Genomic DNA, 12567 nt, shown 5'->3' on the forward strand with positions numbered 1-12567 from the left:
GTGTGTGTGTGTGTGTGTGTGTGCGCCCACGTGTGTAAGTGAGAGGAGAAAAGCATCAGTTGGGTGTGTTGGTGTATTGCATGTCCAGCCATGTCAGCTGTAGGTGTGTGTGTGTGTGTGTGTGTGTGTAAGTAAGTCAGCACTTTGGTTAAGCAGGGACAAAGGCTGTGTTGTGTGACTGTCATGTTCTGGCTGCAACTGGCATGTCCGTCATTTCAGGACAGGTGCAGGGCTCGCTGCCCGAGGATTTAAATACCACGCCAGATGACAAGTTGTCATGCCATAATTATTTTAATCCGTCGCACATCTAAGACCTTCCGCAGCTGCATTTTATTTTGGAAACAACGGTGTCATCTTCTATTGGCATAAAAACCTCACTGTCACCTTTTATTTTATACCCATCTGGAAAAATGTCGAATTTACTTAAGGAATTGAATATGTTCGGTACGGTGCTATAACGCAGCTGTTGTATCTGCTCAGTTCACCCCCAGCGTTGGCCCACCAGAGGGGGGGAGGGGGGACCCGTCCACTCCCTCCTCCAGACTAACGGGCCGCTCCTGCTTGTTATCGGGCCAATATGAATGTTTGAGACGGTGCCCGAACAGCCACCAGTACCACCCGCTGTGCAGGACCCACAACACCAAACGTGATCAGTCTCAGTGACATCCATCACTTTCTTGGTTGTGCACCAGAAGTGGTTTGAGCAAATTGCGCTTTCTTGCGCTAATTTAATGTTAACGCGCCAGCATTTTACAGGTTATCTGCAGCATGTACTACTTTGACAGCGACCTGTTCGTTTGGTTTCAACTCATTTTATATATTGCAATTAGCCTGTGAAAAGGTTACATTAAATGGTAGCAGATGGACTCGGTACTTAATAAATCGCAACCTTCCCTAGTTTCGATCGATTCATCTGTTTCATATGCGCCAGCACAAACTTTAGTTTATTTCGGTGCCTTCAGAAATCTCAATATCTCGCGTGAATAGAACAGAAGACTTCGGAGAATAAGAGTATTTCTCACATGTAGACTAATGCTTTTGTAAGAGAGAGGCTTTAACGTTTTCATCGGATCCTGAAACGTGTTTGGATCAAAGTTGTTCAGTCTTATTTTACTTTATACCTGTAGTTGCATTCGTGTGCATTAGTTTGTTTTTTTTTTTTTTTACAATTTCATGGGCATCGTCTTTCTCTGAGTAAAATGTTATCGCTTCACCTCCTCGTGTCCTTTAACTGTAGCTATAAAGTCGATAAGTAGGAGAGTATCGTGCGCTTCGTGGGCACAGCGGAGTCCTCTTGGTATCCTCCCGTCGCTCCAGGGAGAAACGACTCAGACGTACGACCAACGACCAACGTCGCTAAAACAGCTCAGAGCTCGGTACTCGGGCTAGGACGCGGTTCTGGAGACGTGAGACGCGGTTTTGGATGCGTGAGACGCGGTTCTGGAGGCTTGAGACGCGGTTTTGGAGGCGTGAGACGCGGTTCTGTAGACGTGAGACGCGGATTTGAAGGCGTGAGACGCGGTTCTGGAGACGTGAGACGCGGTTCTGGAGACGTGAGACGCGGTTTGGAGACGTGGGACACGGTTTTGGAGGCGTGAGACGCGGTTTGGAGGCGTGAGACGCGGTTTGGAGACGTGAGACGCGGTTTGGAGACGTGACGCAAGAAAGCGCAAGTGGCGTGTCTGGTTAAAGGACGTGGTGTAAATACACACGCCTGTTAGGAGATCAACACAACACCGTGAACTCTTACGTGGACTGTGCGGGACTCTCATCCCCCCCCGTTTTGCTTCAAGAGTTTAACAGACTAATTGTGAATCTGCACTTAGATTTGCTCAGAATGCCGCTTTTCCTCTTCGTGGTTTTACCGCTGTTGATGCAAAGTGAGTAGTTTGTCCTGTTTTTATCTTCTTTGTTTCTCACACACCGATTATCTACTTTGAGAAGGGGATATGTCCACTCTTAGTAAATGTTCAGTGTGTGTGTGTGTGTGTGTGTGTGTGTGTGTGTGTTAGGGGGTGGCAGTGTTTAGGTGAAATAATAGCAGGAAGTCCAGTAACAGGGTTATTCAGGAGCCATCATTTAATAACCCGAAATACAGTACGGAAAAGTTTGATTGTTCTGGCGCCATTTCCTCTGTCAAGTACATGTGCAGACTGTAGTAATCTGGAACAGTCGTTATTATAGGAAAATAATTTACTACGTAATAGTGCTGACATCGCACGCGTTATTGATGATGGATTTTAAATTAATCAAGTTTTTTTTATGTGGAGAAAACGCATTGGGCCACGAGGGACAGTCTGGGGAAAGGATATAGGATATAATTGATATATTATAGTCTCACACTAATTTTGGAATAGAGCCATCGATTTTATCTACGAAAATATGAAAGTATTTATACCAGTGGACGTCTTAGTTGTTGGTCGTCTCTGGCGACTCCAATAAGTGATTGTGATAGAATCAAGCCTGACCTTATCAATCAGAGCATTTAATTTCATTTTTTATTTACTTACTATTGTTATTTATGTGCTGTGCATCGCAATCACAGACGGTGTAAGGTCAGGCTATGACGGTTGTGGTGAAGTTTAGTGTTCTCCTGTAATGGTTATAAATCTTAGCAAACGTTGTGTCTTTTGTCACAGTGCTTGTATGCTTTGGATGTTTGGATGTTTCTGCTTTGTGTTTGTGAGGTCTTTATATCTTGTTTGGGAGTTTTATATGAGGGTTTATATGCAACTGCTATGATGGACACGTGTGATAGAGAGAAAGTGGTTTTACTGTGGAATTGTTATGTGTGCGTGTAAGTGGCATGCGTGTGTGTGTGTGTGTGTGTGTGTGTGAGCGCGCGCGCGCGCGTGTTTGTGTGTGCGCGCGTGTGTGTGTCCGTGTGTGTGTGCGCGTGTGTGTGTGAGGTTGAAGGTGGGGCTCTCTGTACCAGAGCCACCCAGCTGTTCCCTCTGAGCAGTGCAGCATTACTTATGCACAGAGAAGCTTTGTTCTCTTTGCCCCCCCCCTCTCTCTAGCTCTCTCTCGCTCTCTCTTACACACACACACACACACACACACACACACACACACACACACCACTCACAAATACCACACTTGTCAGCACACTCTAATTCAAACAGGTGTCCTTCCACTTGCTTTATCACTTACACATGAATATTTGACATTTTCCAAAGTGTTTCTGTCTGATTGAGAAATAAGGGTTATCTATATTTGACTTCAGTGTTACTGCAGTATGGAATAAAACCAGTTCCACCAACGTCAAAACCAATTTAGAATGAACAGAGTCTACTGAGATGCAAATGAATTTCTGTTGTCAGTCTGTATTAAGTGGCTACTACAATCTAATAAAACGGCTATAATCCATGTTTCCATTGCTGCATATAATGACACTCAGTCCTTTATTGAATGCTACCATTTGGTTTTCCATTACCTCCACAACATTTTGCATAGGAAGTTTGATTGGTTTGATATATGCGGGTTGCATTTTACGATTATGTGATTTTGGTCGTTCTGATGGAGCCCTCCGTGTGTGTGTGCGTGTGTGTGTGCGTGTGTGTGTGTGTGTGTGTGTGTGTGTGTGTGTGTGTAAGAAAGCTTACAGATCTTTAACTGTGTCTTTATCCATCACTGCAGTGAACTGCTGCCCTACACGTTTCTGTGTTCGGGTTTGGCGTGACAGGTGTGTGTGTGTGTGTGTGTGTGTGTGTGTGTGTGTGTGTGTGTGTGTGTGTGTGTGTGTGTGTGTGTGTGTGTGTGTGTGTGTGTGTGGGTGTGTCTGTCACAGTTTAAATGGTAACTTTGGAGGATGTACGGCTGCCGTGTCAGATTGTCCTCGCTCATTTCTTATCGGGGTGTGCTGGGCCTTACGGTTGGCGTCTGTCAAAGTGTACACAGCCGTCTCTTGTTTCTCATTTGTGTCTCATTTGCCTCCCTCCTCCTCCCCCCCAGCCAACATTTAACAATGGTCCTCAGAGGGAAAGTGAGGTGATAACATGCTTACTGCAAGGACACTCTGGTCACACAGCTGTGTTGATAATGTGCATGGAGGAATTTCACTTTCCTTCTGATCTGAGACCAGTTTTGAGGGTTGATAGAACAATAAATGAAATATAGGCTGGTCCTAGATCAGCTCAACGTGAAAGCCTTTACCTGTAAAGCAGGTGAGTGTGGGAGTAACCTGAGGTACATGCCAGGTGGGAAATCTGTGGTCTGTCGCATGTGTCCCTGTTTCTCAGAGCGTGTAACTACACTGTAATAACACAGATGCAGGAAACATTTGGAGCAGTTCTTATTGGCTCTCTGTAATCTATTTTTGTCTCACGTATGGAGTGTAGTTGGTATGTAGGCGGCTGTAGTGAGACGATGGCACGTGTGCATTTAGGTCAGTTGGTGAAGGCTTAAAGTCGTGACGTACAGCTTGCAGTGTGGATACGAGACTCTCCTGCACAAATCTCCCACTGCTGCTTTAGCTTACATGAAGAACGACTTAAAAGCCTCTTTTTGGCTAGTGTGTTTTCCTTTTTTTGTGTAAAGCATTAATTAAATATAGTTTATATACGGAGATCTCATTTCTCTATTTGATATTATTCTTTATTATCGTATATACCATTTTGTCATCGTTTAACATTGTAGCTGTGGTACTAAGGCACAAATGTTCTCAGCGCGATCCTGTGAGATGACGTATAAGATGATATACGGATAAAGATGAACCCGAACACCAGTGTCACATTTTATTGAAGGACATTCTTTGAAAAACTGCACACTTGACACTAAGCACATCAAGTCGAGCTTATAAAGATCCTGAGATGTGAAATTCACTTCCAGGACCAACTGAGCCCAACAAGTGCTCCCTTACATGACCTCTGACCTCTGTCACTTGTTATTCAGCACAGCTGTCCAATCGAGGGGAAGGACACCATCACCCCGGCATGTGGAGGTTGCCGTGGCAGCAGACTTACTCCATAATGGCTCGGTGGTGTCTAGAATCAACAACAGTGGCACTGATGTCTTTGTAAATCACTTCCCAAACTGAAATGCCAAAATCTATAATTAGGGCTCAATGAAAATGAACGTTGAATGTACCATGAAATGTAACTGCCACAATTCTATTGTGCTAAAAAAAAACGTGAATAGATTTTGTTCGGTCTAAAACTGCATCTGCTGGTCTCCACCTAGGAAAATGTCATTTAGTGACTGCCTGTTTGTCAGAGCTGAGTTTTTAAAATAGATATATGATGAAAAAATAAAGCATTGGCTCAATGTAATAAAATTGAATTAATCAATCACACAAATTTTATTTCATTGAATCAATTAAAAAAACTAAATTCATTTAGTCATGAATTAAGTTTTTTGGATTGAGTCAATGAAAAAAAATTCGTGTGATTGGTTAATTACATTTTATTACATTGAGCCAATGCTTTGTTTTTTTCAGGGTGCTCCTAGAGTCAGAAACAGGAAACAATACCTGAAAGTACACAATGTGTCGAGGATTTGCAAAGCGTATCTTGGAGGTCTGTGGAGTGACATACGGAAGCCGTCCGGATGTTGGACTCTTGAAATAGGCTGCACTCTGAACTCCGTCAGAAACATAAAGTTCAGTGTTTAAAATCTCCATTCCCTCCAGTTAAATTATATTTCTGATGTCTCTAAACATAGAGTGCTGTCCCAACTACAGCTGAGGATCAGATCGCAGTGTTAAGTTGCCAATCACAATTCTCCTTGTAGTTTTGAAAGTTGCTTCTCTGTACTCCCCAAACACTCATATGCTTAAGGATCTCAGATGAAGGAACCAGCAAACTGTTGCAATCACTAAATTATAAAAAATATATAGAATTTAATAGGTGTAGCTACGTTAATTTGCATGCAGTTTATGCATTTATGCAGTTTATGCTTTTATAGTTGTATTTAGAATATTTACATATTACAATTTTGATACAAAGAAATAATTGATGATGTGATATGGCTCGATGCAATCACTGACCGTGGGCCGGATACAGGAAGGCAAACAATGATTGTGATGCATACACCAATCAGCACAGAGGAAGGGCTACACCTGTTTCCTGTTCCTGACAGGAAGTTAGACTTCTGTGTGAGCCATGGAAAGTTAATCTTGCCACTGTTTTCTAGTATAGAGGGCATAGGTGAATAAAGGCTATGTCTACACCTGATTCATATATATTTCTGGCAATATTCATATATATTTTTCACAAAACAGCATTCCCTGCAGTGGTTTGGTAACGGCGTGAAGCAGAGTACATCTCAAAAACAATTGATTTTCTCTTATGAACTGACAAAATGATACAGAATTCACAGTTCTCTTTCATGGTCTATGTATTAAATTACTCTTTCCAGATACATAGTGTAAGAATTTCCTACAATCGGAATCTCTTTCTGTACATGAAGACCTCTGGCCTAAATGATACATGTTTCTGTGTATCTATTTCAACACATAATCAAACATCTGTCATCCTGTTTTTTTCCAGTGCCCAGACCATGTTCCTGTTTATTCATCACAATCTCTTCTATGTTTGTGCATGAACACCATGTTCGACGGACATCCCGTTACTCCTTAGCACGTCTTACCACATCCATCATGTGTCGACCTTCTCACGAACGTCCTCTTTTCAACGAGTCAGCATAGTTCATCTATATATACACTGTGATGACTTCTCAATAATGGCTGGTTGTGTCTTGGTACGATAGACTCCATATCTTTCCTATTGGGAATGAACGTGCTGCAGGGCCCATAGGGAGAAGCACCAGTGCGTTGAGAATCAGTGGGACCATAGGGCTGACGTCAAGGTGCTTCCTTGATGTCACAGCATAGTGAGAAAAAGATCCCTTACACAGTGAAACTACCGAATTTGACATTATTTTTTATTTCACAGCAAATATGAATCAAGATGTTTGGCTCTGAAAGCAGCCGTATTTTGACACAACTCGGGCTAAGAAATCACAGAGCTGTAGATTTGTTAAAGCAAAGCAAGCGGCCATTTTGACAGATCATGGGGCTGCGTGTCGAAACCATCCAAAACGTTCTGAAGAGAAACCCGGTGTGATGGGATGACCTCTGGTGTCTCTCTGTCAGGTTTCCCTGTCGCCCCTGTGATCGTCACCACCACCAGACCTCGAGTAGAAGTGCAGGAGAATTCAGGTAAGCAAAATTTAAGGAGCAAAAATGGCCCCTCAGGGCATCAGGGCATCTACTGCCGGTTCCTCCTGAGAGGTTCACCTGCTCAACTGGCCGACTTTCGGGTCTTCCTTATCTCTCGCTCCAGATGCCGTGCTCTCCTGTGAGTTTAAGACGGAGAATGATCAAAATCCTCGCATTGAGTGGAAGAAGAAAGATAAGGACGTGTCCTTTGTTTACTTCGACGGCACTTTCACAGGCGAGTAACACGTATGACCCACTTTAAATATGACACTCCTGTTCATGCTCCAGTTACATTAAAGGGTGAACCCAACAAAAATGGCAGAATCCCAATAATGGGGCCAACACCCACTCTCAGCTTTGTGAGGCCCATATGTCCCCGTAATCTTCCTGAACGACTTCCTGTACACGTCCCCTCTTCACAGGGCCGTTCGCGGGGCGCGCACAGATCGATGGGGCGACGGTGACACTGCGCAAGGTCACGCTGAAGGACGCGGGGGAGTACCGCTGCGAGGTCAGCGCCCACCTGGACGCCATCATGCTGGGCGAGACCAACGTCACGCTCAAGGTGCTGGGTAAGGCGCCTCTTCCTCTTCTCCTCCTCCTCATCCTAATCCTTTGGAAAGCAAACGGTTAGTTAACGGTAATTCCCGTCTCCTAATCCCATCGACGAGTGTGCGTTCAGACGCACGCCGCACGCCTTTAGCGCGTCTCGCCGCGGCCCGGTTGGTCGTTTTCTCATCACTGTCTCGTTCTAATCTCGTAGTACCGCCACACATCCCGTCCTGTGACATCCCCACCTCTGCGCTCACGGGCTCGCGGGTGGAGCTCCGCTGCCGGGACCAGCACAGCATCCCGCCTGCTGTCTACACCTGGTACAAGGACAGGAGGCCCCTGGTGCCCCCACGCCAAGCCAACGCCAATTACACCGTCAACCAGCACACCGGTGTTCTGGTGAGACCGAAGGACTCGTGGACGGTTGCATTATGTGGTTACAGTGCGCAGCATGTTAGCGTAGTGCATGTACTTAAATGATCAAAGTGCCATTAATGAAGTTGCACCATGGGTGTCAATTCAGGATTTGTTGTTTGGACAAATTGCATCACAAAGACCAGACAGAGCCACAGTGATGGATTAATATTGACAGGCAGTAAGAATCCCACTAAACGTATTCTGACATCTTGGTTTGACACTGATGTTTAAAAAAACAATAGTAAGGATGCATACTTTTACACACACACACACACACACACACACACACACACACACACACACACACCTCTGCTATTGAGCTTGAAATAATTTCTTTCTTAACACCATACAAATGAGTTAAGATAAAATTATATTGTATCTCCCCCCCTGTGCCTGCTGTTTGGAACAGACCTTTCTAAGAGTCACCAGAGCTGACACAGGACTGTACCACTGTGAGGCCAAAAACGGGGTGGGACAACCAAAGAGCTGTGTAGGGAAACAGATGGATATCGGTAAGTGTATGTGCATGCATATGTGCTTTTATGTCAGAAAGGGTTCACATAGACATTAGTGTTAAGTAATTTATGTCAGTGTATGTCAATGTATGTCAGTCTATGTCAGCGTATATAAGTTTATATCGGTGTATGTCAGTCTATGTCAATGTACGTCAGTCTATATCGGTGTATGTCAGTCTGTGTGAGTGTATTTCAGTGTATGTCAGTCTGTGTCAGTGTATTTCAGTGTATGTTGGCGTTTGTCAGTCTACGTCAGTCTATGTCAGTGTATGTCAGGCTACGTTACTGTATATCAATGTGCCTGCATCCCTACCATAACTCCTCAGCCGGGTGTGGTGAATTGTCTTTGTAGCTACGGCCATTCCCAGCTCCGTGTGTTGTGGTGTCGTCTCTCATCTCTTTCCCCCTCACCCTGCCCTTCCTCTTCCTCAGACGACCTCAACGTTCCGGCTGTGGTGATCGGGATCGTTGCGGCGTGCCTGGCCATGCTGGTCTGCGCTGTAGGAGTCTGTTACGCCCTCCGGCAGGGCTACTTCAGCCGTAAGTACGCTAGCGTGGTTCCCACTGCCTGTGTATGTAGGTCATGACGTGTTTATCTGTATGAAAATGTTTTGACCAGTTGGCTTTTGTTTTTAATTTCATGTCATACTCTTCCCATATCTCCGTAATAGGGCACAGAGGACGGTAAGAACAATTATTTATTCAAAAACAAATGTGTGTGTGTGTGTGTGTGTGTGTGTGTGTGTGTGTGTGTGTGTGTGTGTGTGTATGTGTGTGTCTGTGTGGCTATATGTGTATATTGTTTTGTTGCATATGTTTTGTTGAGTATTAGGGGTCAGCGGTCAAGATAGAGATTTTATACTTTATATGCCCACTAAAATTAGTTTATTCAGGACTTTATACATATAGGTGCAGCTGTGATTACCACATAATCTTCTGTAATTTCTCAAGAAATCCAGCCTAAAGGATTCCTGTGTCACAATGCACTGTGTTGCAGAAATGACTGAGACTGACCAATGAGATTGACTAAACCTGTTGGCTAACAGCTCTAAGCCTTCAATACGTGATTGGATAAGTGTAGCATGACGTGGTAGCGTGATTGGCTGACTGCTTTGTTGCCATAAACTTCACTTGTGACCAGAGAAAATAATTCTACCTTTGCATGCAACTACCTGATCCTTCCCCCCTAAAACAGTCATGAAAGCCACTGTAACCTCCAGCATGACGCACAGTGTGTGCTGTGTCCCCCTCCCCCAGGCTGTTACCTCTGACCTATGACCCCATGGCACCCTATTGCAGGTCATTCTGGATCCCACAGTGTCATGGAGTGGCTCACATCAGCAGCCAGAACCTCAACAGAACTGAGGACATGTGAGTCAGAGGGTCACACAAAGGAGCTGCTACAAACATGTTAGGACACTAGACGCCCCATACAGCTGAAGGAGATGGTGTGGAATAAAGCCACAGTATAGTCTAGATTTACATCAACGGTTGGAACTGGTCACTGGTGGAAGGACAATCACAAACCTCCATATCTTAATTACGTCAGTGTGAACATGGTGAAAGAGGACAAAAGACTTTCCTCCTATCATAAACACAGGCCATGTGTTCTACATAAACACTGATCAAAGACAGACTGTGGGACAGACTGGAGAACAGGACAGCTGGGGGACTGAGACAAATGGTATTATCTAAGGCCATAACGCCTGGGTACAGATCAAAGAGAGAGAGAGAGTGTGTGTGTGTGTGTGTGTGTGAGAGAGAGAGAGAGAGAGAGAGAGAGAGAGAGAGTAAAGTATAAAAGATATTTCTCTATTCTAGAGAAAACAATATAAAATAATGTGTAGATAATTATTGTTAAATGTTTTTTTTTCTTGCTCCTCAGCCCCCATGCAGGTTATGGCCCTCCTTCACAAGACGTGAGTACTGACTCTGAAGTTCCTTGTTTTGTTCATTTAGCCACATTATTAGTACTACAAAAGCTAGAATATTTTTATGGACTGAGACAGAAGCAATGCAATTTCTCATTGTTTCTACTGTGAAGATGTGTTAATAATCCTGGTATAGTGTGTATATGCGTTAATAACCATGGTATATCATGTGAATGTGTTAATAACCTAAATCAGGTAAATTTGTGTTATTAATCCATGTATGTCATGTAACTAAATGTTAATAACCCTGAAATATTGTGTAAATGGGTCTTAATAACCCTAGGATATCATGTAAATGTATGTTAATAACCCTGGAATATCATGTAAATTAATGTTAATAACCCTGGAATATCATGTAAATGAATGTTAATAACCCTGGTATATCATGTAAATGTATGTTAATAGTGGTATATGGCACTCACACAGCTGTCCTGTGTGGGCGTCTCAGCCCAGAACGTGTTCATGTGGATGTGCACACAGCTACTGTCTTCACTTACAGCCAGACACTGAACTGATGCTCTTTGTTTGAGACGTTCTAGAAGCTTCTCTGATTTATAGCCCTTTGCAGCTTGTGTTTATTTCTAGTGTGTGGATGAACTATTAGATCAAATTTAGCTGGTCTAAAAAAACTGTGACTGAAATACATATATGCAGTATAAGCATAAGCAAGAACAATAAGAACATTATTATTAGTAGTCGTAGTAGTAGTATAGATTCTGTCCTTTCCCACAGAAATCAGGTTTAGATCAATTTCTGAGTATCCAGCCCATTCTTTATTATGCCACTGAAATATAGACATTAAAGAATTAACTAACAGTATTACATCATAACACAAGATATAGTACACCAGCTAAAATGCATTAACTACCAAAAACACTAGATATTCTGGGGTTGACACTTCAGTACACTGGAAATTCCTTCAGTTCAATAGCAAATAAAGAAATGTGTAAAGTAATCCAAAAACATCAATTCAAGAATGATTCCAGCTATGTGCATAGTTGTTTATACCAGTTGTTATTAGTGTTACTGACCATGATCACTGTTTCCACTCATGGCTTGCAGGACTTTAAGCACACCCAGTCTTTCATGCTGTGAGAGGTCTTCATGCAGCCTCTAAAAACACAGTTAAACCGACGGCCCTGCGCCTCTCTGAAGCTCTCACTGCCTCCGTGGACGGATGGCCTACAGGAACCGCACGCAGGCGTTCACGTCTCCTCAACCGCTGCTGCGAGGGTCTCCTGAGAGCCTTTCTAAACAGACTATTTGCGTGGTAATACCATGTGATGCTCAATCACTGAAGTTGTATTTTTTTTTACTACACTCCCACCCCCACAGTGGTGACCAATGTCTTGCTTTTGTGCTGCAAAGTTCAGTTGCCCTCTGGTGCCCCCTGCTGGTTCTTTATATGCACAAAGATGCAGCTGGAATGCTTACTTTGAACTGTGACTTTTCAAAAGCGTGGTAGCGTACAGTTCATCTTAAGATCGCCACATGAGCATTGAGCGTCTAAATATTATAATGCTTTTGGGAAACCGTGCCCAGATTTCATTTTACCTGCTGTCTGTATTGTTGTGCCTTATCAGGAAGCCGATCTGCAATGCTATATTCACTGGTTTGTAAATTAACTGTTTCCAGTTGCAACTCACCATGTTGCCACTGGTACATTGACACTGGTTAGCTTTCTGACCCAAGTTGAAGGATTTATTATTGGGTGATGTTTGTGTAAAAAACATTTGAAAATGTGCCTTATTTTAACTTGTACAATATTCTTCTAAATGGAGTGCATGGATATGAAACAGTGAAGGAATGAGTTGGTGTACATTTCAGTATTAAAAGTTATTTTTCATTTTTCACTAGTGTGATTTATTGTGGTCTTCTGAAGGCTAGAGACTGGAAATCCACTCTGATTTGAAGGGAGAGATAAATCTAGGTCACATTTAACACACACCGGCAGCAGACCAATCACTGACCCCTACAGCCATAAATGATGGAT

The 12567-nt window shown here is 43.4% G+C and overlaps 1 protein-coding gene across 2 annotated transcripts; it reads left to right on the plus strand.

The window, feature by feature from the left end:
• Positions 1 to 1181: 1181 nt before the first annotated feature.
• On the plus strand, positions 1182 to 12425 carry jam2a (junctional adhesion molecule 2a). Of its 2 annotated transcripts, XM_076982870.1 has the most exons (11): positions 1182 to 1880; positions 7094 to 7159; positions 7284 to 7394; positions 7582 to 7731; positions 7923 to 8110; positions 8538 to 8640; positions 9076 to 9183; positions 9315 to 9327; positions 9943 to 10014; positions 10529 to 10562; positions 11637 to 12425. In XM_076982870.1, the coding sequence occupies exons 1-11, from the start codon at positions 1838 to 1840 to the stop codon at positions 11667 to 11669; spliced, it is 921 nt and encodes a 306-aa protein (XP_076838985.1). In that variant the 5' UTR covers positions 1182 to 1837; the 3' UTR covers positions 11670 to 12425. The 2 variants fall into 2 exon arrangements, with proteins under 2 accessions (XP_076838985.1, XP_076838986.1); XM_076982871.1 differs by lacking the exon at positions 9943 to 10014 and having other exon boundaries at positions 1185 to 1880.
• The last annotated feature ends 142 nt before the right edge of the window (positions 12426 to 12567 follow it).

Source organism: Brachyhypopomus gauderio, chromosome 20 (genome assembly GCF_052324685.1).
Source record: "Brachyhypopomus gauderio isolate BG-103 chromosome 20, BGAUD_0.2, whole genome shotgun sequence".
Classification (NCBI taxonomy): domain Eukaryota; kingdom Metazoa; phylum Chordata; class Actinopteri; order Gymnotiformes; family Hypopomidae; genus Brachyhypopomus; species Brachyhypopomus gauderio.

Coding starts and splice junctions, on each gene's coding strand:
- jam2a (XM_076982870.1), top strand. CDS start 1,838: ATGCCGCTTTTCCTCTTCGTGGTTTTACCGCTGTTGATGCAAA. Junction 7,732..7,922: donor CGTCACGCTCAAGGTGCTGG/GTAAGGCGCCTC, acceptor CTAATCTCGTAG/TACCGCCACACATCCCGTCC. Junction 10,015..10,528: donor CTCAACAGAACTGAGGACAT/GTGAGTCAGAGG, acceptor CTTGCTCCTCAG/CCCCCATGCAGGTTATGGCC.